This window comes from Silurus meridionalis, chromosome 13, assembly GCF_014805685.1.
Source record: "Silurus meridionalis isolate SWU-2019-XX chromosome 13, ASM1480568v1, whole genome shotgun sequence".
In the NCBI taxonomy this organism is placed as follows: Eukaryota; Metazoa; Chordata; class Actinopteri; order Siluriformes; family Siluridae; genus Silurus; species Silurus meridionalis.
Window position 1 is genome coordinate 23,693,308 of NC_060896.1, and position 26,194 is coordinate 23,719,501.

General features: G+C 37.9%; 1 protein-coding gene across 4 annotated transcripts; it reads right to left on the bottom strand.

The window, feature by feature from the left end:
- Positions 1 to 301: 301 nt before the first annotated feature.
- On the bottom strand, positions 302 to 25,636 carry ppp1r13l (protein phosphatase 1, regulatory subunit 13 like). Of its 4 annotated transcripts, XM_046864297.1 has the most exons (15): positions 25,431 to 25,635; positions 13,432 to 13,489; positions 13,019 to 13,162; positions 9,800 to 9,886; positions 9,007 to 9,125; positions 6,574 to 7,168; positions 6,091 to 6,183; positions 5,863 to 5,942; positions 4,238 to 4,571; positions 2,878 to 3,347; positions 2,557 to 2,691; positions 1,956 to 2,089; positions 1,589 to 1,755; positions 1,127 to 1,320; positions 302 to 668 (listed from the first exon to the last, which is right to left on the bottom strand). In XM_046864297.1, the coding sequence occupies exons 4-15, from the start codon at positions 9,831 to 9,833 to the stop codon at positions 633 to 635; spliced, it is 2,391 nt and encodes a 796-aa protein (XP_046720253.1). In that variant the 5' UTR covers positions 9,834 to 9,886; positions 13,019 to 13,162; positions 13,432 to 13,489; positions 25,431 to 25,635; the 3' UTR covers positions 302 to 632. The 4 variants fall into 4 exon arrangements, with proteins under 4 accessions (XP_046720253.1, XP_046720255.1, XP_046720252.1 ...); XM_046864299.1 differs by lacking the exon at positions 13,019 to 13,162 and having other exon boundaries at positions 6,574 to 7,162; positions 25,431 to 25,636; XM_046864296.1 differs by lacking the exon at positions 13,019 to 13,162.
- Between the last annotated feature and the right edge of the window lie 558 nt (positions 25,637 to 26,194).

Sequence of the window (26,194 nt, forward strand, 5' to 3'; positions counted from 1 at the left end):
TGCTTATAATCAGTGTGATCTAATTTCCCACATTCAAGTCTTTCAATTTTGCCTGTAATGTTGTTTTTACATTATTATATCTTGTTATAAATTTAGATATGGAATCAACCAGAATTCTATTGTGAAACATTTTATATGTATTTTTCAGATCTACATATATTACATAGTAAAAAAGGGGTTCCCCAGGCCTGCACACCAATGCTTTATAGTTATTTTGTTTTTAAAACTTGTTGAACCACACAAGGTCACAATCATTTTATAAAAGCAAGTTAAAGAAGCTCTAAATGAACAAGTCCTCAGCTTGAAATGTGCTATAGGTATCTATATATTTATTTATAGTAGAACAGGAAATGCCAATGGATGAAAAGAACATTTGCCAAACAACAAAAGCAAACATTAACAACAATGTGACTAAATTAGGTCAGCATTTTTTCAACCTGTCAGAAGTTTTAGATATTTTAGACTTAATATATATATATTTTTTTGTCCGAAATGTAACTTACACACCTCTACTTCCAAACCCTTGCTATAACTTATAACATAATACAATGACAACATAAAAAAAGGATCTTAAACATATCGTAGTGATTGTGTGGCCTCGGAAAAAAGGAGCTTGGCATGTAGAAGAACCTCTAGCACAGTGATTTTGGCCGCACCTTTGGAAAAAGCTGTAAAGGGAAGAAACACGAGATCAGACATTAACCTTAAAACTCAGACAACAAGAAAAAAAAGGCTAAACACACTAAGATAGGGATGGATCAACAGCAATATTGGTATTTGGTAATTTACTATGTGATACTATATGTCGCAGTTCTTTTGTACAATGCATTTTAAATCACTTATCCAGAGTGACTTTAATATATATATTCATTATATCCATTCATTCATACAACTGAGCAGCTATGGGGTTAAGGGGCATGCTCAGGGGCCCAGAAGTGGCAGCTTGGTGTGGCTGGGATTTAATCTTTCGACCTTCATATCTAAAGTCCAATGCCTTAATCACTAAGGTACCACCTCCCCCAAAAGCTAGGTAGCTCTTGATTTTCTGGGTTACATTTATATGGTATTTGGCGGTGCCCTTGTCCAGCGCGACTTACATTTATCTCATCAATAAATGTCCCCTTACCCCAAAATAGTTATTTGGGACGAAGCCCTCTCGGCCGCAGAGTGAAGCCCACCACCAGTCCAATCCCTCTGGTTTCTGCAGGATGGTCACCATGTCTCCCTCCTTAAAGCTCAGCTCATCAGGCGCCTGGGCTGGGTAAGTCCACAGAGCGTACACGACGCCACTGTTCTCCACACCCATCGCCTCGTCCACTCCTGACATCATTTAGAATAAATACAAATGAGATGAGAAATGCGTGTGGCTTCTTATTTGTTAAAAACAATACATCTATTTTAGGAGCTAGAACTACAGAGATGGATCATTAAACTCTGAATATACTGGCACTCTTTTATCAGATTAACTGATTTGCAATCATATCATTTTAATAAAAGACATGTGGAATGCCATTAGGTCTTTGGTTCTGTTTGTTTTTTGCTGCATTTCTGTCTTTGACATGTACATGAAGGTTGTGCTCATGCTCACCCCTAAGGAAGCTCTCACATTCTTGATAACCCACAGCGTATGGGTCACATTTCTGTGCCGCCGTGGCTCCGTCGCTCTCGGTCACTGCCATGACAGCTGCACCGTTACGTACCAGAAACTCACACAGGGCCCGGTCGTTACAAGAGGCAGCGCAGTGCAGGGGTGTCCTACACACACACACACACACACACACACACACACACAGAAAGTGGTTTTCATTGCTTCTTTTGTAAATTAAATAAAACCCAAACCCTGGAAACACTGGACATCGGCAGAAAAAATGAAGTAGAAATCAGCTGTCAGCTAGGTATGTGTATTCTGTTCATATATAAGCTACAATACAAATAAGTGAAGTTGTGAAACTAACCAGCCATGGCTGTCTGGAGCACTGACATTGGCACCGATGCGTACAAGGAATTCCACTACACCATAGTGCCCACCACAGATAGCATTATGAAGGGCGGTGATGCCCTCATCGTTCGGCTGGCTCGGGTCACTCATCTAATGCAAATAGAAATGGCATACACTGACCAGGCATAACATTATAACGTTATAACATTATCCCTGGTGAAGTGAATAACACTGATTATCTCTTTTTCCTGGCAACTGTTATCGGATAGGGGTTTATTAGGCAGCAAGTAAACATTTTGTCCTCAAAATCGATGTGTTTGAAGCAGGAAAAATGGGCAAATGTAAGGATTTGAGTGAGTTTAACAAGAGCCAAATTGTGATGTCTAGACGGCTGGGTCAGAGCATCTCCAAAACTGCAAACGAGCAACTTTAATTCAAATTGCTGAAGAAGCTATCGCTGTTAATAGTCGAAAGGTCCGAACTGTTTTGGCAGCAAAAAGGGGACCAACACAATATTAGGCATTGGTCATAATGTTATGCCTGATGTATATGTGACATTACGTGACACAACTTTGATACATTTCTGTTAGGAGTCAGTGTGTGGTGTGTTTGCTGACCTCCTGCACAGCTCTCTGTACTGTGTCCAGTTCGCCAACCAGAGCTCCGTCCAGCAGCAGGACCAGAGGACTGAGACGAGCACGAGGCCCCTTTACACTGCTGCCTTTTGGCTTCCGCAGGATTGACTGTAGACCCTGATACACACATACAGACAGAAACGAATGATTAAATACTACTGATTCTGAAATATTGTGATGCTGCTTTTGTCAGTTGACCTTATACCAGCTTTTATAGTCATTATTCAATTGTTTCTAACCACAGTGATGAATCATTTGTATTGGTTTAAAACTACTTTTTGAACTTGTGAAGTCTTGACTTACCTTCTGCTGAGGGGTCATATTTGTGATTGGTAAAGGTGAGCTTGGTATTGACGGTGTGTTCTCCTCTCCATCTGAGGAGCTGCTCTCATTCGCTGTCTCGTCCTTTGTTTGTGGTCCTTTCCTGTGGAACATTTTTTTAATCATCTGCTTGTACTGATTGGGCTGAATGATGGGGGTCGGCTTGATGCTCTGTTCGACAGAGCCACGTTTCTTCAGAGCACGTGGGATCTCGGCTCGGATCTGCATCAACACGTCCATGTCAGGGACCACAGGAGCCTCCGGGTCCAAAACCGGTTGCAAACGAGTTGGGCTACGGGGCCGAGAATCCAAATCCACCTTAGGATCATCGTTATTCGATTCTACTTTGGGCTCTTTGCTTTGCTCAGCTGAGGGCGGTGGGGATTCTGGGATTGTGGACGGCTTGTTTTGTGAGTTGATTTTGATCAGCTCCATGTAGGGGGGCTTGGGGGCTGAAAAAGAAACATTTGCACAAACCTAAGAATTAGAACAATGTTTAACTACCTATAAAATGTCTGGAATTCTTCAGGGTATAGTATGTATAATTCTGGGAAAAATAAGGCCATGACTTTAAATGTATAAATTGTAGAAAGACTAATATATGAAGGGCTGTTATAATGAAAGTACAGTGGTACCTCTGAATATGAATGCCACAGAATACATATAATTAAGAATACAAATCAAAATTCATAAAAATGTTCCTAAAAAAATTCTAAATACATTCTTCCATACCGCCTCCCACCCTCTCAACCCTCAGTTAGCGTCTTCATTCATAGTGAGAGCACTGTCTTAGCGCTGTGTTTATCGCCGTGTCTTTGTTTCGTTAATATTCACTTCAGTCTCAGTCTCACTTCAGTGCTATTTTAAAGTAGCCAAAAGCAAATTTCAATAGAAACATTTTTTGAGGAAGTTGAAAAAAGGGGAAAGTAGTGAAAGCAGTGAAACAAAGCAAAGTGTATCAAAAAATAGAAAAATAAGTGATAACAGTAATTCGGGTGACAGTCTGCCGGATATCATAGTGGAACGAGATTCGTCTCCTTCTAAACAATAATTCTTCCTCCTTCTCTTTTTTGATATAAATATTTGGGGTCATACGGAACAAATGATCCCACTTTACATTATTCCTTATGGGAAAATTCGTATCAGTAGACGAAGTGCGAATCGAACTAAATTCATATTCTGAGGTACCACTGTATTGTAAAGAGGATGTAGTATTTTAAAGGCACGATCATGAAGAAACTAAAAAAAGTGAATTTTAAGAATTTGATTAACACCTGCTAATGAAAATCACACTTCAAACTCACAGTACGTCCACACAGAATAGCTAAAAACTGTTTAATACCTTCTGCATAATATGCCGGAGGTCTCTGCTCTTGAGAGACAGACTGAAAGTGGTAAAGCAACTCGCGCGGCAGAGGCAAAGGCTGTCCCTCTGTCCCACGTGGAAATCTGTTGGTTGCTGCATAGTATGGGTTCTGAAGCCTCATGATGACAGACAGAGGAATGGGCCTATGTGGGCGATGCCCAGGTGATGTAGGAGGAATGGACACACGAGAGATGATTGGCTGAGGGTTGTAAGGTGACTGGGTGGGTAAAGCATTATCAGGGGGCACATAGATACGGGTGTTCCTTTGCAGGGAGTCAATGGCTGATGCGAACGGACGGAGCACGGTGTCCTGTTGACACAATGTAAAGAAGATGAAGATGTGAAAGTGGGTTGCTTCTATGGCAAAAAAATAATCATGAAAAAATAATTATTATTATTTAATTGAATTCTAATAAAAAATTCACCAGAATAAAAATTACAACATTCAGCACATGTTCACATCCAATTGGGTCCCTGTCTTGATGGACACCTCTATCTCAACCAGACGCTTTATGAAATAAATAAATGAATAAATGAATAATTCTAAAGTAGGCATTGATGTTTGATTGCATGACTTTGATGTTTGAAGGGAATATTTATTGGGGCTTCAATTAAACAGGCTCTACCTAATAGTCTACTAAATCTATAACTAATCCTAATAGGAAGCATCATATCAACATTTTTAATGTTGTAAAATGTAAATGTTTTCTGTAAGAGGGCAATTATGTGACGAGGATGTGTTTCAAACCACACCAGGTGCCCAAACATTTAACTATAAAGGGCCAAAAATCTAACTTAACCGAGGGCTGTGGGCCGAAGGTATATGTCTCTTTATACTACACTGTGTATGCTATATAAAACTGTGTTATAATAAAAGTAAAGTTGCCATGGTGGACATAATTTATGATTTTAATATTTAATGTTTTATATTTAATAAATATATTTATTAAATATATGTATAATCTGCTGTAATCTGTAATCTTCTTAACTAAAGCAATTTTATAGCTCAGCAAAACCTATTGCACAATGAAACAGAAATAATCCCATCTATATTTTAAAGCGTAAAACAGCAATTCAAACTATACGGCATGGGGTAATTGAAATTTCAGTGATCTCTGATGAAAGACCCCCCCAACCCCTTCCCGATTTTGAAAAAACCTTAAAAAAGGCTAGCACTCATCGGTGGCCAGTGTAAAGAAGGTGTACTAAATTGTAGATCATGTAAAAATGTAAAGTGATATGTTATTCTACTAAAAAAAAAGGCCAAATAAAATGAGTACTGTGTTTGAAACATGCCCCAGAGCCTCTTATTGTCTGTCACTCTCAAGACAAAAAGATTGAAACAAAGCATATATAACACTTGATAATACCACTTTATAACCTCTTTATCTCTGTAAAGCTGCTTTGAGACAATCTCCATTGTTAAACCAGGCTAAACAAATAAAAATGAATTGAATGAATAATACATTAACTGATATCCACTTAACAGGTTAATTGTAAGGCAGGACACCATGTTAGTGATCTTGATATTGCTATTCTACCAGACGTTAAACAGACATGCAACTATGCATACAAGCACTCACACACATACATACACATACCTTCCGAGGTACAGTGGGTGAGTCCAGGTTGGACTCCCTCCAGTTGCTGTTAGGGACAGATGGTCTGATCCACTCGTTCTCTGGAATTGGAGGTTTTTAAAATCAGTTGATGCTCTGCTGTTTCTAACCAAGTACTTATTGTAGGCTTAGTTTTATCTCAGAGAAATTTGAAGATTTGCTCCAGAGCACTGATGGGAAATTACATCCTTATCTGTTTGGTACACTCACTGTCATATGTTTGGTGTGACTTTCTTTCATATGAAACGTCCAGGTCTGATTCGTTCCATTTGGCAGAGCTGTTCTGTCTCGATACAGCTTCATCTGAGAAAACAGTGAAAGTGAATTTAACGAGGGATTATAAAGGCGAAATACAAAAATGTGACACACCTTGACAATGCTGCTTTCAGAAAGAACTCACACTACACACCCACTACGTACACTGTGCACAGACACACACACACACACACGACAATCAGCAATAAGGCGATTTGAACATTGGACTGAAATTCTTAGAGAAAACCTGTTTGTTTTGTATTTGACATTTGACCTGGGTGTAGCCAAACTACGAGCGTAAAACAGAACAATGAAAATAGACGACATAGATTTGAGTTATTGTTTTACCATAACAAATTCAAGAAATTAGCAAGAGTTTTACCTTGAATTTCACTCAAAACACTGATTGCCATGCTGTACAGTTTTTCGTCCCCCTACCTGTAGTTTTAAACGGAGTGAAACCTCGTGGTAAAGTGCTCGCAGTCGGTTGGCTGAAAGGTCCAGGAGAAGGGACTCTGTCGATCCTGGGTGACCTACGTCCACTGGTGGATGTGTCATGCAAAGACACTGGATTAGCCGGGATTTGAAGCATGCTAGCAACAGCTTGCTGTTCATATTTGAAATTAGGTGAGAGCTCTGTGAAAGTGAACGAGCCGCTCAGGTTCCGTTCATGTGACCTGGCTGGGTTTGGCGATGCCCGGCGTTGGAGATGCGGAGACTGATTTGGGGGCGTCAGGGATCCTTGAGATGCAAGGCTGTTTCTAGGTTGAATAGATGCATACTGAAAGACCTGGGGGTTCGGGGAGGATGAGAGGTTTCTACCACTGGTCAAGAACGAGTCTGATGAGCGGGTGCTGGGCTCTGAAGTTCTGATGGGTGGTGTGGATTGGGGGAAAGACATGGTGCCTCTATTGACGACACTTCCACCTGCATCTCTGATGGTACTGGCAGAGGAAACACTGTTGATATTGGTGCCACTCTGAGTGTAGTTGGTGGTGTTCTGTGGTCTGGAGCTGGAGCTGGAGCTGGAGCTCTATCATAATAAGCAATAGGAGTACAATGATGAGGTTAACAGATCCTGGTAGGTTGTCTGACTACTGAACAAAATTATTATTAAAAAATATATTAAAAAAATGGAAATCTGGAGCAGGTATTTGTATAGTATTCAGAGTGTACCTCTTTCTCAAAACAGCATTAATCCTGAGACAGTGGAGGAATTTTAGTGAGAGTTATGCTGGTATGAACATTTTGAGCACAGCAGCATTGTTGGGATATTTGAACATTATTCACCTTTACAGGAGACTTCATTTAACACAACTTACTGTGTTAACTCCCCTTGTGCTTATATTAAATAAAAAGGTAGTTGCAGGTAGTAACAGGTACTAAAAGGTTCCTTTATGGACAAATTGTCTTAATTGATCCACTAACATTTGTCCCTTTCAGGGTCTGACCATAAACCCAGACACCACAACTACTGTACCGCACTACTATGTCAGTGTCTGCAAGGGAGGAACAAATATCAGCCCGGAAATTGGCTATAAGTTAGGTATGTACATTTGACCAAAATAAATAATAAAATGGATTAACTTGTAAACAAAGGAGTTGTTTCGGTCAAATGTTGATGCCTATCAAAATATAAATATTATATAGATAAATTCCATATTTTTTTAATAATTCAATAGATTCACTTATCATCAAATGATTTTAATGCAAAGCTCAAATTATAATTTTGAGGGGTGGAGAAACTGAAATCTTAAAAGACTGGCAGAAGCACCTTGGACTTCAAAACAAAGAAATATGTTTTACAGAGCAAAGCCACATAAAAAAAGGCCAAATATCGGCTGGTTAAATACTATTAAGCTAGTTCACTGTAGTATCCAAGGAGCATGACTGCAGAATTAATTTCACAAGCAGGTGTACATTTAGTACATTTTGTTTAGTAAATTTTCTGGGATGAAACGATGTGAAATTAATGGTTGGAATGAACTTAACCAAAACCACAAATCAGGTTGTTGACTGTAGCTAGTCTACCACCAATATAATATGTTGTCAGAGCTATTCCAGTTTCACTAGACAAAAAAACGTACAGGTAGTACTCGACTCACGATGGAGATGGGTTACGAATACCCCATCGTAACTTGAAGAACTTTAAGTCGAGACATGGCCTAGCCTTCTCAGGAGTTTTAAAGAATGGTGTTCAGTATGGGGTAGTATACGGTTATTTGTTAACAAATTGAACAATGGACGAGTTCGTGACTGACGAACATTTTTACGATTTTGCTGTTTCGTGATTGTCATCGTAAGATCGAAAAATCTTCAGTTGAACCATCGTAACTCTGGGAAACATCTGCACATGTATACCTACACAGTATATACTAAGTGCACATGACACTCAGTGTATATTTAAAATATATGCGCTATTGTCAATTTCAAGACTAGGACTAGCTAAAATCGAGTCAAGGCTGAGTGTTATAGGAGATGAGGTCACAATAAACATCTCAATACTTTACTGAAGTCGTATGTACTACATTTTCTAACAACTGATACTTGCATGCTTTGTTAGTTTTTTTTACTACATGTTTAACATGTTTATCCCACTTTAATAAAGCGTCCATTTAAAGTCCGAGGACGCTTTAAAACCAACCAGTGATTATGCGGTTAAATAAAAACACATCTTTGGTGGAGCACTTATGTCATTTCCCTACTGCCTGCTTTCCTGATGTAACTGCCATTTCGCTACTCTTTATATATGTTTTGTCTGCCTTTAAACCCTAAGAATCCTGAGCTAGACTCTGCCATGGTTACTTTATAATTAAAGTAAATAAAATTGCATAGTAGTGCAGGAGGTTGTGAATGAGTATAATTAGTTACCTGTGTTGTAGAGCTTTCAGTGCCACTCAAGGATATATCCTGCAGGAGGGAACTAAACTCTCGTGACATCTCATCCGCCGTCGCCAAAGACGCATTCAGGTCGTCTGTGATGGACTGGACTAAAAGTCGAAAATAACTGTCTTACACACACACACTGATGTCCAAACTACACAGAACAGACCACTTCTCACAGGCACTACTTTCAACAATAGATGTTATTATCACTGCTTCCAGTTCTACTTTTTTTTTTTTTTAAGCCAACGTTAATGTTTTCAAGACGTTCGTTAGACTTTAGAGAAGACAATCTAGAAATCAAGAACTCTGGCCAAATAAATCATTTTAATTGAGTACAGGTGGTGCAGTTGGAGTTTCCCTACACAGAATTGATCAGGAATCATATATATGTCTGTTAATCAAAAGCCTGATGGCCCATCACTCCATATTTGATTATGGATTAAGTAATTATTGATTATGGGTGGTTTAAAATCTTTTTAGTCATTATATAAACATTTTTAAAAACTTGAGAAGAGCATTATATTAAATGAACAATAAAAACTTCTACTACTACTACATTTACTACTAATACTAAGCAAAGAGTTCTAGAAACCAGTGAATGGCTTTGATTTCTAAATATTAGGATCTGCTATATTTTCAACAAACATCAGTTTTCCTGAAGGTGATAAAATGTTGGCATGCAACCTCTATTATTTCACTTACTAGAAAAAGTTAATATGGTAATAAACAAGTTTATTAGAAATGATGATTGTATAATTATTGAGTTTGTTTTCCTCACACAGTATGCCGCTGCCAAACGAGTTGCTCGACATGATTTCAGGATCTGTCAGGATTCTTCTATACTTCTATGCTTTCAAAACACTTCCTGGATGATTAAAGAGACAATAAGTTAGAACAGTTTAATTCAGACAGCCTTCTCCACAACATGTACAGTGCCAAGTACACAACAGTGCCTTAATAATAATTCCTTCCCTTGTAATGCTTCATATTTTATAAAGTTACAACCTGAAACTATAATGAACAGAATTGGCATTATATGTTATGAATCTACACTACGAAGCATCATATTGATGGGGAATATACATATACAGTTGTGTTCAAAATTATTCAACCCCCAATGCTGTAAATGGTTTTAGGGAATTTAGTGTACATTTGTAATTGTATTCAGAATGAAATCCTACAAGGACTTCTTAAAGAACCATATGCAACTAAAATGACATCAATTAGTTTTGTAATACAGTAGTAAATGTTTCTTTTGTGAATTCTTCATTGACATAATTATTCAACCCCTTAAAGACTACCACTCTGAAGAACAGAGGTTCAATGAAGTGTTTTCAATCAGGTATTGAAAACACCTGTGGATATCAGGGAGCAGCAATAAAGCCTAATAAGCACCAATTAGGCAGCTTTAAAATGACTGTGATACTCAGCTCCTTCTAGACATTTACTGGTGTGGTTACAAACATGGTGAGGTCAAGAGAATGGTCCAGGAAGACAAGAGAACAGGTGATTACTCTTCACAGGAAGGGCAATGGCTATAAGAAGATTGCAAAGATGTTAAACATACCAAGAGACACCATAGGAAGCATCATTCGCAAATTCAAGGCAAAGGGCACTGTTGAAACGCTACCTGGTCGTGGCAGAAAGAAGATGCTGACTTCGACTGCTGTGCGCTACCTGAAGCGTAGAGTGGAGAAAAGTCCCCGTGTGACTGCTGAGGAACTGAGAAAAGATTTGTCAGATGTGGGTACTGAAGTTTCTGCTCAGACAATACGGCGCACCCTGCGTAATGAAGGCCTCCATGCCAGAACTCCCAGGCGCACCCCCTTGCTGTCCCCAAAGAATAAGAAGAGTCGACTGCAGTATGCCAAAAGTCATGTGGACAAACCACAGAAGTTTTGGGATAGTGTTCTGTGGACTGATGAAACAAAATTACAACTGTTTGGGCCCATGGATCAACGCTATGTTTGGAGGAGGAAGAACAAGGCCTATGAAGAAAAGAACACCTTGCCTACTGTGAAGCATGGCGGGGGGTTAATCATGCTTTGGGGCTGTTTTGCTTCTGCAGGTACTGGGAAGCTTCAGCGTGTGCAAGGTACCATGAATTCTCTTCAGTACCAGGAGATATTGGATGACAATGTGATGCAGTCCGTCACAAACCTGAGGCTTGGAAGACGTTGGACCTTTCAATAGGACAATGATCCCAAGCATACCTCCAAGTCCACTAGAGCATGGTTGCAGATGGAACATTTTGAAGTGGCCATCGCAGTCACCAGACTTAAATCCGATTGAGAACCTCTGGTGGGACTTAAAGAAAGCAGTTGCAGTGTGCAAGCCTAAGAATGGGACTGAACTGGAGGCTTTTGCCCATGATGAATGGGCGAAGATACCCGTAGATCGCTGCAAGACACTTGTGTCAAGCTATGCTTCACGTTTAAAAGCTGTTATAACTGTAAAAGGATGTTGTACCAAGTACTAAGATTGAATGTCACTTGGGGGTTGAATAATTATGTCAATGAAGAATTCACAAAAGAAACATTTACTACTGTATTACAAAACTAATTGATGTCATTTTAGTTGCATATGGTTCTTTAAGAAGTCCTTGTAGGATTTCATTCTGAATACAATTACAAATGTACACTAAATTCCCTAAAACCATTTACAGCATTGGGGGTTGAATAATTTTGAACACAACTGTACATATATTTATCCCTGTTTGTTAAACCAGTGTTTTAGTTCTAGTGCAACCAGCTACCATCAGGAGTCACAGTATCATTATTACAGTAATTTCTGGACTATAAAGCGCACCCTTATATAAGCACCCACTGAATTTTACAAATATTTTTATTTTGAACATAAATAAGCCGTACCTGTCTATAAGCCGCTGTCTACACTAATGAACTTTACACAGGCTTTAACAAGAGACACGTTACACACGGTGTAACGGGTGAAATATGTTGCACTTCCTTTAGGAGCATAGCGGTATTTTGGGAATAGCCTGCTGACGCATTTTTTCCGGTATTACTGCATGTGTGCAAGACGAGGAATATGTCTTTATTATTTTCTGATGCTCATTTCTAAGTTTCTTTGACCAACCCGTAACGCTGTTGCCAAGAAAAATAAAAAAGCACGAGTTTCGGAAACCTGTCTGTGCTTATATGATTTCTGTTGCAACTGGAGTTAGCGAGCTCTCCCTTCACCCAGACTCAACGCGTTACAACGGCTTGTATCTAAACAGTAGCCTACAAAGGAAGTCATTGTTCACTGTCTTCCTCGTTCCTTTCACAACTATTTCTCTCGGGGGTTTATCTTTTGGCATCGTCATGCGTTTAAAAAAACGTTTTTTCTCCCGATGCCGTGCAGCTCAGAACACAGGTGAGGTGCGTTTTTTCGTTTCCGTTCGGAAATTTCATTGGTCTAATGTTACGTCGCTCAGTTTTTTGGCTTGAAGTTTGTGAAACCGGGAAAAACCCAGGAAAAATTCATAAATAAGCCGCTTCGTTGTTTAAGCCGCAGGGGTTCAAAACGTGGGAAAAAAGTGTAGGATTATTGCGTGCAATTAAAATGTCACTTGTTCTCAATAGAAATACACACGGTCTTAGAAGGTGGCAGCATTTGTTTTTAGAAAATCCCTAACCTAACAGCTATCAAAACAATCCAGCACAAAGTTCTGGAAAAAGCACCAGTCAGGTGTTTGGCTGAGTTTTGGACTTCCCACAGAGCATCAGTAATTCCATTATTTAAAAAAATGGAAAAGAATGTGTCAATCATAAGTGTGAATTTGCCGAAAAAAAAAGGTTAGAACTGAGTTAGAAAGGTTTTAGTCAAAGAAGGCTGTGCACAGACATCTCCCAGACAATCCAGTAAGCCATTGAACAAAAAACACAGGTTAAAGTGTCTTCAAATACATAAAAAATATTATTTTGTCTGATTTTCCAAAATGTTAACATTGGAACAAAGAAATGGAACATTTGGTGGAAACCCAACACTGGCTCACCATTCTAAGGACACTGTTCCTATAATGAAACATGATGGTGGTAGCATTCTGTTAAAGGGATGCTTTTTTATCAGCAGAAACTGAGAAATAGGGATTGGGACTTCAGCAGAGACTGGGTCAAGGGCAAGAGATATTGTGCAAATCCTAGAAACAAAAAGACAAAGTGAGCTCAGAACCTGAAATAAGCAGAATTCAATCTACTTAGGAATCTTTGGCAAGATGTGAAAATGTTCTCTAATGATTTTACAGATCTTTAGAAATTTTCCCAAGAAGAATAGGCAAAAAAACAGTATTCAAAAATGTAAAGCTGATGGTGCAATAGCTCAGAAGACCCATAGCTATAACTGTTGTCAACTTCAGTTATAGTGCAAAGCACTGTACATCTAACTAAAAGAACAATGTGATTATGTTACCTGTTTAAAGCTTAGACTGGGATGTCACAAGTTTCTTCATGCAAACTGAATGCTTCACCTAAACAAAAACAAATACAATATAGATTATATAATGCTGGCTACTCTTAGAAACATAGAAACTCTTAGAAATCTGTTGCAGGCTGCAGGAGAGATTTATTAAACGCTTCTGTAATCTTGAACTTTCAGCTTTGTTTAATCTGCTTTCTAATCAGGAAGGTGCTGCTAGGCCTCCTCCAGTATCCCATAAATCCATGGGCCTGTTTTGCTTTGCCAAATCAATGAGGCATACAGCTCCTCCTTTTTTCCCCCCTTTCTCTTGCTCTTGGCCTCACCCTGCGAGTGATTGCACACTCAAACTCAACTCGGGCACCCGTTCATTTTGTGACCTCAGAGAGAGAAACCAGTTCAAGTTCAAACAGGTCTCTATTTTAGTCTCTGAGCTTAACACCATCATTCTTCCACACATCCTCACAATCACACAAACATGAGTCATAACCGAACTCACCATCAGAACATCTCACTAGAATTCAAACACCCAATAACAAATCCGGGATTTATGATCCTGCCCCATTGCTCCAGCCTGACTGTGCTTCTGTAATCACAGTATTCATTATCAGTGGCTCTTTTTTCCTTGTCGTTGTGCTTATCCTGGGTGGATGAGCTGCAAGTCTAGACAAATGTAGCCAAAACCGGAAACACCTGTAGCAACTGATGATGTGTACCTATTCCTCCACCTGGAGCACCAGACACCATCTGTTAGCTTTCTACTAGCTAAAGTTTTCATGCTATTCATGGGCTGAATCAGGTTTCTTAAGTCTGGCACGAATATTAATTCAGGATGTAGCGGGAGGGGAAAATGTAGACAGATTTAGTAATTTACGACAGTAAGAGTTGACACTGACTATGAAATTGGTTTCAGTAACCCGGTAACTATATTTATAATATGGCTGCACCCGTATCTATAAAACTGTGTATCAGGAATAAGCTGGGAGACAATCTAAAGTTTAAAAAAAAAAAAAAAAAAAAAACACTCCTAAACAACAACATGCTACACAAAACTGGTAACCATACTTCATGCCAAACTTTGTGTAACTTGATATCTTATTAAACTAGTTCAGACCAAGTAAAAAAAAAAAATAAAAAAAAGAGCCAGATGAAGTTATTGCTACCTTGTTTTGGGAACCTGTTTTCACTGTTGTGTCAGATTCTTTTTTGGATTTAAGTAGTGTAGCCCACCGTGTTCCTCTTCTGTTGAAGCCAATTTACTTCAAGGTTCGATATATTACGCATTTTCTGCTTGCCACGGTTGTAAAGGGTGATTATTTGAGTTAGCCTTCCTGAAAGCTATCCAGTCTGGCCAGTCTCCCCTGAACAGGGCATTTCTGCCTGAAAAATTGGCTAATATTTACTTATGTTTTGCACCATCCATTGTAAATTGGTTTAATAACTAAAAAAATAATAATAATAAAAAATAAGGCTAAAAGTATATGGACACCTTACTGTTACCCCTACGTTCCCCTCACTTTAATCACAAAGTTTAAAGCACAAAATTGTTTAGTATATCTTTGTATGCATAAACTGTATCTGGGTTTAGTATTGAAGTATATGTGCATGTGGGTGTGTGTAGTACATTCCAGCAAAGCAGTATTTTGCTCTTATCAGTGCTTGTCAATTGCACATATTGACAGTGTCTCACTTACTCTCCCACACCATCCCCCACACACACAATCACTTAGACCAATCTGACAGAGTCGTCTTCAGTGCCAACACCTTCTGAAAGACTTCTGTAGCTCGTGATTCATTGTCTTTAACAATGTGTCTGATCTAAGATCAGATTTCACAGCACCGTTTTTGTATTCAGCTTTGCACCCTATTGTACTTTGCTGTATTCGATACTGCAGTTCTTAGTCATATAAGAGCTCTTTCTCAGATGCATGACTAATAATTTGGGTGAAGTCAGTGCTATTGCAATCCACCGTTGAGCCTCGGTGAAGGGCCAAGGGGGGCTAGTTCATTATAAATTTGCTGTGGGAGGACAAAGAGGATTAACGGATAAGGATTATAATCCGAATATATATCAAATCTGACATTCCCTCATGTCTTTTATTCCCAGTAATTCACTCAGAGAATTACTCACTCTCTCCACCTATGTGAGAACAAAGCAACTGGAAAGAGTGGAAAGCTTTCGTCATATCCATATCTTTCACTACAGGGTTTCCTCCTGGCCGTTGCAATTTTCTGTTTCCCAAACCATTTCCTTGGCTCAGATTTGAGCTTGTGGAGTTTTTCTAACTATTAAACTCTACGTTCCATGCTACATAAGCTAGCCAAAGATGCTGTGAGCGCTCGTATGCGATAAGTATAAACAAGGTTGGGCAAAATTTGATATATATTGATAACTGTATACTTAATACACTTTTAGTGACTGAACATACAGTACAGACCAAAGGTTTGGACACACCTTCTCATTCAAAGAGTTTTCTTTATTTTCATGACTATGAAAATTGTAGAGTCACACTGAAGGCATCAAGGGCTATATGACCAAGAAGGAGAGTGATGGGGTGCTGCGCCAGATGACCTGGCCTCCACAGTCACCGGACCTGAACCCAATCGAGATGGTTTAGGGGTGAGCTGGACCGCAGAGTGAAGGCAAAAGGGCCAACAAGTGCCAAGCATCTCTCGGGGAACTCCTTCAAGACTGTTGGAAGACCATTTCAGGTGACTCCCTTTTGAAGCTCATCAAGAGAATGCCAAGAGTGTGCAAAGCAGTAATCAAAGCAAAAGGTGGCTACTTTGAAGAACCTAGAATATGAAATTTTTTTTAGTTGTTTCACACTTTTTTGTTATGTATATAATTCCATATATAATTCCACATGTTCATAGTTTTGATGCCTTCCGTGTGAATCTACAATTTTCATAGTCATGATAATAAAGAAAACTCTTTGAATGAGAAGGTGTGAACTTTTGGTCTGTACTGTAGATTTCAGTTTTTAATCCTTTATATGCAACACTGTTACTCTCACCATTGCTCAAGAAATTTAAGTGATTGCAATTAAACTGGTTTTAGGTCTGAGTCATTAAGCTTATGACAAGAGTATGTAAAAAAAAAAAAAAAAAAAACAATGATACAAGCACTGAATCCATACGTGAGATCAAAAGGTATGTGTGTAGAGAGTCATATTAGGGCAGGGTTCTTATGCATATCTAGTTGAGCGAGATAACAAAGACAGGAAAGGAGTGAGAGTAAACAAGTAGGAGGCATTAAATATGAGACATGAGACAGGACAAATGATTTAAGGATGAGTCAGTATTAGTAAAATCATAAGGCATGAGGTAAGCATATACCTTCCTCTCATGACATTTAAGGGGGACCATTCCTGCTAACATTAAAAGCAAACATATACTTTTCACTATAACTGGGGAGGCCTGGCCTAAACTGACCAGATATTAACCTTTGATGATCTTAGCAACAAATTATTGGTCAGAAACTTTGGAAGAATTAAACAAATGCACTCCTGAGACCCCAAGTGCCACAATGGCTTGATTATTGTTTGGGAAAATCTAGACACAGGGATATTAAGTAAGATTGCCTTCCTAATTAAAACATAAAATTCAACCACATTGACCTTTCTTTCTCTAAAAAGCTGTCTGCAAATTTAACCACAAGACAAACATTAAAAGAACAGCTACCAACCAAATCTATTTGTCTAATTCCTGCCCATTTCCAGACCCATGTTTTGTTGTTAAGACCATTAAAAGCTTCCGATCTCACCATTTTGGGTTTGGCCTATTTTCTTTGCACAGGAGTGTTTATCTGTATCCTTCAACTAGCCTTCCTGAAACCTGACCTTCTTATGGTCACTCCTTCACATGCCTTCACCTATTGCATACAGTCAGATTCTTATCTTCAGAAGTACAAGTTTCAACAGCTTCCAACTGCCTAAGGCCAAAAAACTCAAAAACCTACAGTCCTACATTTGCTAAGTTATTTCACACAGACTCTCAGGAAGGCAGACATACCAACAGGGCAGGGATGGACATATCAGAAGCCCAGGATTGGCTATATCCTATGGCTTTCCTATGGCTATATCATATAGCCATAGGGAAACAAACTACATCCGAAAGTTATCATAGCTATGATGCACCTTAATGCTAAATATAAATTATTTAAAAATAACTATAGCAGGAGCTTATTCTGAATCGCACCACACACCATCAAGCGAGTTGATGCTAGAATATGTTTTTACTTAACAAACATGGATTAGATTAGGATGCTTCAGGAACAAGAATGTAGAAACACTGTTAAAACAAGCTTTAATAGCATCAGGTAATATATCTTCATGTAACATTCTTACAACACACAAACACAAAAGAAAAGATGCTAGCTGGAAGTGAATGATACATTTTGAGTGGACTGCGAGATAGTAAATGTTGGCCAATGATTCCTGAATTATTTTTCTTAGTCAAACATTCAGTTAGAAGAGGATAATATCAATTAGTTTTCCTTAGTCTTTATAACTTGTAGTCTGCTAGTTAAGGCACTTAAATAGCTAACTAGCTCACTATCTGTTTTAGCATTGCATTAACTAGCATGTTTCGGTGAGAAACAATGAATGGAAACACTCAAGGGTGTGACAATATTTATATAAAATAAAAATAAAAATGAATTTTTAATATTTAAAGATCACAAAAAACTGTCCTTCGACACACCACTGATTCAGTAGACACAAACGTTCTAACCTGTAATCATTTATTTGCAGGGTGTATTAGGAAATTAACTTGGATAGCAGGTGCAACTGGTTACACTAAAAAAAAAGCTTTCACCATACATTAATGCAAATACTATTTTGAAAAATATTAAACGGGTGAAGTACATGACCATCACCAGCATTAATAAGCAGATAGGACATATCGACTGGCATTCCTGTGGTACAATGGCTTCACACCAAGTCCACTCCAAGCTCTGCAGACCATCATGTGATTCAGGAATCTGTCGAGTGCCAAACATTCCTCAGTAGTCACACTAAGTATCCACCCAAAACACTGCTACTATTAAGGCACTTCTTTAGAAAACACACAAAGCTTCAAACAGGAGGAAGTACAAAATGAACACATACACAGAACAAGAACAATGCACACCAGGCAAAAATAAATCTGTACAAGCACTTAAAATCTAATAAAACTAATCACACATAACTCATATACTATACAAACTATATATAAAAACTTATGCATGCAATAGAACCAAAGCTTGCACATTTACCCAAATTTAAATGCAAACCCAAACTCACAAATCTTTTGAGTGTGAATATCTATTATTAGCTTTATTGTCACTGTGCCACGCTGTGTTGTTTTGAGCAGTTAGTTTTTGTATCTTTTTTCTTTCAAAAGAAAAAGTGTCACTCAAAAAAAAAAAAAAAAAAACCTCTTGCATGCAAACCCAGAGTCACAAACTTGCACACTATTCCAAAATCAGAAACCTCAACTGACACAGACCAAAACTCACATACTGGCCAGAAGAGCTAAAGCAAATCTTGCATATAAACTAAATTCAAACACAAAATCTTTCCTATATAAACCCAAGCATATGTTAATTTGCATAACATTTACATTCACGGCATTTGGTAGGCGCCCTTATTCAGAGCGACTTACGACTGGCATTCTTATTTTTACTACTGAGCAGTTAAGAGTTTTACTCAAGGGCCCATCAGTGGTGCTGGAATTTGAACTAAAGACCTTCCGTTTAGAAATCCAACATCTTAACCACATCCCATAGCATAAGCATAAGCTAATTTACAAAAAAAAAAAAAAAAAAAAACTCATGTTAAAAACAAACTCTGTTCCAAAATCACCATAAAGTACATAGTGGCTATAAACCTTGTGGCTAACTCATTGATATTCCAACTGTTATGGTTTTGTGTTTTTTATAACAATAAAGTAATTTAGCCATTTAATAGTAGTAGCTCATGTGTAAAACAGAAACAAAACTAAACACCACAAAGCCACCCACATTATACAATATAGCAGCCATTCATGAGTTGGATCTCTGTTTTTGGAGCAGTCTCCTTTCAAACCCGTTTTTGGAGCATTCTCCTTTCAAACCCGAATTGCTGAGGAGTGCATGAAAATTTTGAAAGTTACCTAAAGTGAACATTTCTTTCTTTCTTTCGGCTTCTCCCATTAGGGGTCGCCACAGCGGATCATCCGCATGTTCGATTGGGCGCATGTTTTTACGCTGGATGCCCTTCCTAACGCAACCCTCCCTACTTATCCGGGCTTGGGACCGTCACCAAGGCTTGTGCAACCCTAATGGCTGGGGTTGGTTCCCCGACCTAAAGTGAACATTGAACAACAAAATTGCAATAATAAAAAAAAATATTTACGCACTAATGAAAATAAAATGGACTAAATCCTAGTAAATCCTGTGCCCTCTAAACCTAACCACAACACTATACCCTGCAACAAAGTATTTAAGTAGACAATGTATCAATCTTTATCATGTTAGTCCAAAGAATGATGAGAAACAAGATAATTTCTTTCAAATCTGTAAAAAAATCTAATGTCTGGAATATTTGAATTTGTTTCATGTTTGCCTAAAAAACTAAAAACCTGACTATTCTTTTCCTACCTTTTGCATGATATCTGTGCAACGTCTTCAAGAAGCATTGAGAAATCTGCACAAGAGACAATTACCCAAGACCCAGGTATAGACCCATATACAGGATGCTTTCCTTAGAAAGTTTAATAGTAAAATGTTATTTTTAATATGCGAATGATATTTCCTGGATTATTATGATCAGTGCTGCATGCCAAAAACCTTGTTTTGCAGCACATTATATATACTGACGCAATGCTGCAAGTAATGGCAAGTAGAGGAAAATTCTCAGAAACTAACAAGAGGTCATATCTTAAGGATTTTTAGTCATCAAAGCGAATTCTGTGAATGGAAAGCCCTGCAAAGGGTGGTGAAAACTACCTGCCATTGAGCATCTTTACCACAGGAGATGCAAAATACATCATCATCAGGTTACATCCCAGTCACAACCTGTTTAACCTCCTTACATCAAGAAGGAGATACAGAAGCATTTACATTAGAACCGGCACTTTCAGGTCCAGTTTTTTCCCCCACAATCATCACCATGGTAAGCTTCACAATATACCACTAGGACACGTCTCAATAATGCTATATTATTTTTGTTGCCTTTGATCAGTTACAGACAAGTTCGACTAGCAAAACAAGTGTGTAGCGCTCTGCACACATTAATACATCCGAGTTAGACTTTTTTCTTGTAAATGCTAAATTGCATTTTGCTTCTGTGTACCTGTTCTATCCACTGACATTAGGAGTTGTATCTATGTATTTTTGACCAGATTCTAGATTCTATGGGCACCTCCTACTTCCTTTCCCTGCTTCCTTTGCTTGTTATCAGTTTTTCCCTCTGAGGAAGTGGGGAAACTGTACAAAGAAAGAAAACAGGGACAGGTGAAATGGTCACATACTTTAGAGCTGTATCAACTGCACGTATCTGCATGTGTAAATCAGTCACTACACTCTAAATAATGTAGAGAATAAGTCACGATGGGGTCTGGCGATATAACAAAATGGACACCATAAGAGTAAAAGGGAAAAGGTTACTTTTACTTTTCTGATGATTTTCTTGCTATTTTGCTACATCCCAACAGCTTTTATTATTTTATATTAAAGAATGATCAAACTTTTTTTAGTGCATTTTTTCTTATGTTAAATTTCGTGAAATGTCCACAAAACAACAAGGTATCTACTGTTACAAGTTCTAGTTGCTACAGCTTTACAATTTTTAGTAAGTGTTACAAAGCACCTGGAAACTCTCATTTTATTAATGCTAACTTCTGCCCACAGAAAATCTCACTATGTCAACAATCACTTTAATCTCTGGACTGTCACTTTATCTCTGGACATGCACAGTACAGTGCACTTTATACCACACCATACAGCACACGGTCACTTTAAGGACAATCACATCAACCACCTTAAATTTTTACTGTTGTATATGTTTACTGTCAAAAGCATACTGTATATACACTTTTTTTCTCATATATATTTATATATCTTTATCATTTATATAGTTTATACCCTTTATTTATCTTTTTTTTTTTTGGTTTATTTTTCTCCCCATTCTATTCCCTCATGCAGGACCGTCGTATAAAGCATTTCACTGCATGTCGTACTCTGTATGTATGTGACAAATAAAATTTGATTTGATTTGAAACAATTACACAGCATTTTATCTGTTTATGCAGAGCAACCACCATCCAATTCCCGGTGCAAGCTGCTTCCATAGAAACAATAATTTATTAGAACAAGTGCATACAAATTAAGCTTGCAGACAGAAATACTGCCAATTTGATGAGCATTCACCATCATAGCAACTGTTATAAATAAACTAAACTTGCTGTTTCCTCCATTTTTAATCACTACTACTTCAGATGGCAGCAAATTGCACTCAAATTAATGCGATTCAGCTTGTGAAATTTCACAATTCAAATTAATTTAGTGTGACTGAGACTTAAGGATTCATATATTTAAAATTATTGTTATTTGCATTTTAGAAAATGAACCTCCTGGCCTGTACGGCACAACACTACTTGATATAAAGATAAGGCTCTTCTATGTATTCTAATATGATTACAGAATTGTTTAGCCTCAGTACTTTAACCACAATACATGTGGTACAATATGTGTATTTGTGTAGGTTTGTGTTTACTATCATATAAAACTTATGAGATATCAAAGGAAATGATCATCGGATGCATGTCTGAGCAGGTAAACAGAACAACAGAGCAATGCTGCTCAGCTGGATCTCATTGCTTCAGGCTTTATGCCAAAACTTGCTTGTTGAAACATTCAGATGTGTTTGTCGAAGGATTCCAGATAACAAATATACTTTTAATCCTTTCACTTCATGTGTAGGAAAAAAAAAACGAACTGACATGAGCTTTGTTTCTTCTAAATGTTTACTGTGGATTTAGTTGGCAAAACTCATTTACATGATTAGATCTAGATTTGATGTTTCATTACTTCATGCATTACAAGTAAAATAGTAAAACACTTTCCACAACAGACTGTTCGCAAAATTCTGATTTAGCTTATAATTCTCTACATATTATATTATACATGTTATAATTCTCAAAGATTTTTGCTTAAAATGCCTAAGGAACTTTCACTCATTTTATCTAAATGGAACTATAACCTGTTTCTTTGGAAAGAACAGGAGACTGCTTGTAAAAACATGGTTCAACACGGACAGAAAATACACAAGTATTTCGTGTTTAAATGTGTGCAGTGTAAATAAGATTTAGTCTAATCCTGGATTATCAGGGGTTTTTTTACATGGGAATTCTGGTGCATAATCATTAGCACTCCTTTAATAAGCTTCTCAACCAGCAGAAGATCTGTTATATGAAGAAATTACTGACTAGGATTAATGACACATATGTAAGGTAGAGAATAGTTGCTGTAACCACACTAAGCGGAAATTATTTTGCAATTACAGCTGTATTTAATTCCTGTTACAGCACAATAACTCAATTCTTGTCATTCTCTAAGTAAATTATTTTTTAAAAATGACATCCGTTTTAATCAGTCATCAGTCACACACACAGAATTGGTTTTATCTAGGCCATTTTCCAACTTCAACTTGTAAAGATCATTTAGGAAAAGATTAAATCAGGCAGTCGGGGCAAAGAAATCCAAAACCTTGTTTTTCTCATGATTTTATAGACTTTTTGGTGAACTACAAACTGTAGGAAAAAGGACAAAACCTTAATGAATTCCATTTGTAATCTAATACCAGTCATAACATTAGAAGAGGGAGAAGAACACAAATTATTAGATCGATCAATCGATCGATCGATCGATCTATCTATCTATCTATCTATCTATCTATCTATCTATCTATCTATCTATCTATCTATCTATCTATCTATCTATCTATCTATCTATCTATCCATCCATCCATCCATCCATCCATCCATCCATCCATCCATCCATCCATCCATCCATCTCAGTATCTGGAAAAAACTAAAGGATAACGACAGTGAGAACGTCTTTTATTTTCCTTCAAATGTGCCAGTAATGCAGTTAGATGGGCATTTTGACATCTCCTGCTGGAGTGTCAAATTCATAAGCTGAATAATTGATGTTTTATTTGTAACCTTTAAGCCTGGATCCTTACCTCTGTTCTGGAGTAAATTACGGTGGTGCACAAACAGAGCTGGATCATTTTAGATCCAAGATTTTGAAAGCTGGATAAGACAGCTCTATTGCAGCACAGTGGGAGTGAATCTGAAAATATGGAGCAGTGTTGAAACACTAAATGGGTAAAAGAGTACACCTGTTCTTCATAAAGTATATATCAAAAAGCAGCACATTCCATAAAGAGTAATATGGTGTGAAAAGCAAAACTAAATTAAATCTTGGTTAAAAGGACACAGCTTAGCATACAGTGACGTGACTGATGTGAGAGAATGCATGGGCTGTATAAACATTTAGAGTAATCACAACAAATGCGATTGCTTCTAGTCCTAATAGAATACAAAGCCCCCAAAAAGTTGTCATGAGGTAAACAAAGGTTGAAGGACTGATGCTGGTCCTGGTATTAGATGTAAAGACGAAATTCTATTAATATAAAAAAAATATATTAGGATCGGGCAAAGCACTGAAGCACAAAATCTCTTCAAATCTGGAATACTGGACTGGGTATCGTCCAACTACCAAACACTGCGAACAGAAAAGTCGGTTCCCTTTTGTTCAAACAGTCCAGTCACCTGTCCTCATGTGTAATTTGTACTTTAAATACACCTAAAAGGCATACCTTTATGGCCACCTGCCTAATGTTGTGTTGGTCCCTGTCGCTGGTTCGTCACTGTTCCTTCCTTAAAAACCTTTGATAGATACTGACCAATGCAGACCAGGAACACCCCACAAGAGCTGCAGTTTTGGAGATGATCTCACTCAGTTGTCTAGCCAGCACAATTGGTCCTTGTCAAACTCGCTCAAATCCTTGCCCATTTTTCCTGTTTCTAACACATCAACTTTGAGGACAAAATGTTCACTTGCTGCCTAATAAATCATACCCATTAGCAGGTGCCATGATGAGAAAATCAGTGATATTCACTGGTATGAATATCACTAGTCATGTTTGCCTGGTCGGTGTACACAGCATTTACGTTAATTACAGCCACAGCTAAAGTTCACATATCTCTTCCTTAATTAGTGATGGTGACCAAAACATTAGCGCAAAGGAAGATCGTATCACAATCACCTAATACAACGGTCACTAGTGCATGAATGCATGAATCTACTGTCTGGGCTAAAAAGAATCAGCCCCAAACTGTATGTTTTTAGTACAACTATTGGTGGTCCTGGTGCACTCACGTTCCAATTTACTTGACAACAATTTCTATCATCTCATGTAGATGCAGTCACATGTTATTACTTTAGTTGGTGTTTTACGAGAAGGTATGATGAATAAACTTCCCCTCTACAAAACTATAGTCCTTTTTTTCCCTTTTCTTTTCTTTTTTCAGTAGGCAATTGGGCCATTTTTGGATGCTTGAGATCTGCCAACATCTGATTCTGATTAAGGTCCCATGAACACACACACACCCCAAACTAGAAAAAGGGACAGAGAAAGTTAGAGGAATGTCTGGACATTTACAGGCGCTGTTCTAGCGCGCGCACGCACGCACGCACACATAATACACACGCGCGCGCACACACACACACACACACACACACACACACACACACACACACACACACACATTGTGGTGGTGTATAAAATGGGGGAAATCCAGTTCTTTTGTTTGTACTAGGACATTAAACTACACCCTCTACCACAAGATGGTGCAACCAAAACCCCCTGATTCCAGATGTTCACTTTTAACACGCAGCTGAAGTTAATGCGCACGCGCATGATTATTCTCCACGCTCCAAAAGGAAAATCACGCCACTTTACCTGTCCTAGAAAAGCGCACCGCGGATTTAATCCTGCAGATGAGAAGGGAAAGAGACTCTCCTTCTGCTGGATAACAGCTGCAGTATGTGGCCTTCAGATCACAGTGTCACACTGCATGTCTTTAGTGTGGAGAAAACAGCAGAACATTCCTCTGCACTGGAGAGAGCTTAGGAGTTTGAGTCGGACTGAGTCCTGCCCACTGACTGCTTTCACTGCTCTTAAACTCCACCCAGGTGTGTGTGTGTGTGGGTGTGTGTGTGTGGGTGTGTGGGTGTGTGTGGGTGTGTGGGCGTGGGCGTGGGCGTGCAGGACTCAGACACAGGTATATACACACACACAGCTCTAACGTTATGTCTTCATTTTATTTTATTGTAAAAAAAAAAAAAGAGCATTATTACTGTAAATGCATATTTATTGCCCTGGACAAACAAACAAAATAATAATATAATAATAGTCGTTATTATTATTGAAAATATTATTTCATACTATTTGGAATTAGTTATATTTAATATAACTAGTTATATTTTCTATTGTTCATATTTGTATGTGTACATGTTTGTATTTGTAAAAAAAAAAAAATATATATATATATATATATATATATATATATATATATATATATATATATATATATATATATATACGTATTAAATCATCAATTAAATTGCCACAAATTTAATTTATCAAATACTTTTGTTTACTTTTGCTAGACCCTATTTGGGTAATACAGATGTGTATGTAACATAGCTAACGCTATGGATTCT

Coding starts and splice junctions, on each gene's coding strand:
- ppp1r13l (XM_046864298.1), bottom strand. CDS start 9,833: ATGTCGAGCAACTCGTTTGGCAGCGGCATACTGT. Junction 4,572..5,862: donor CACCCACTGTACCTCGGAAG/GTATGTGTATGT, acceptor TTGTGTCAACAG/GACACCGTGCTCCGTCCGTT. Junction 3,348..4,237: donor TCCGGCATATTATGCAGAAG/GTATTAAACAGT, acceptor TTTCTTTTTCAG/CCCCCAAGCCCCCCTACATG.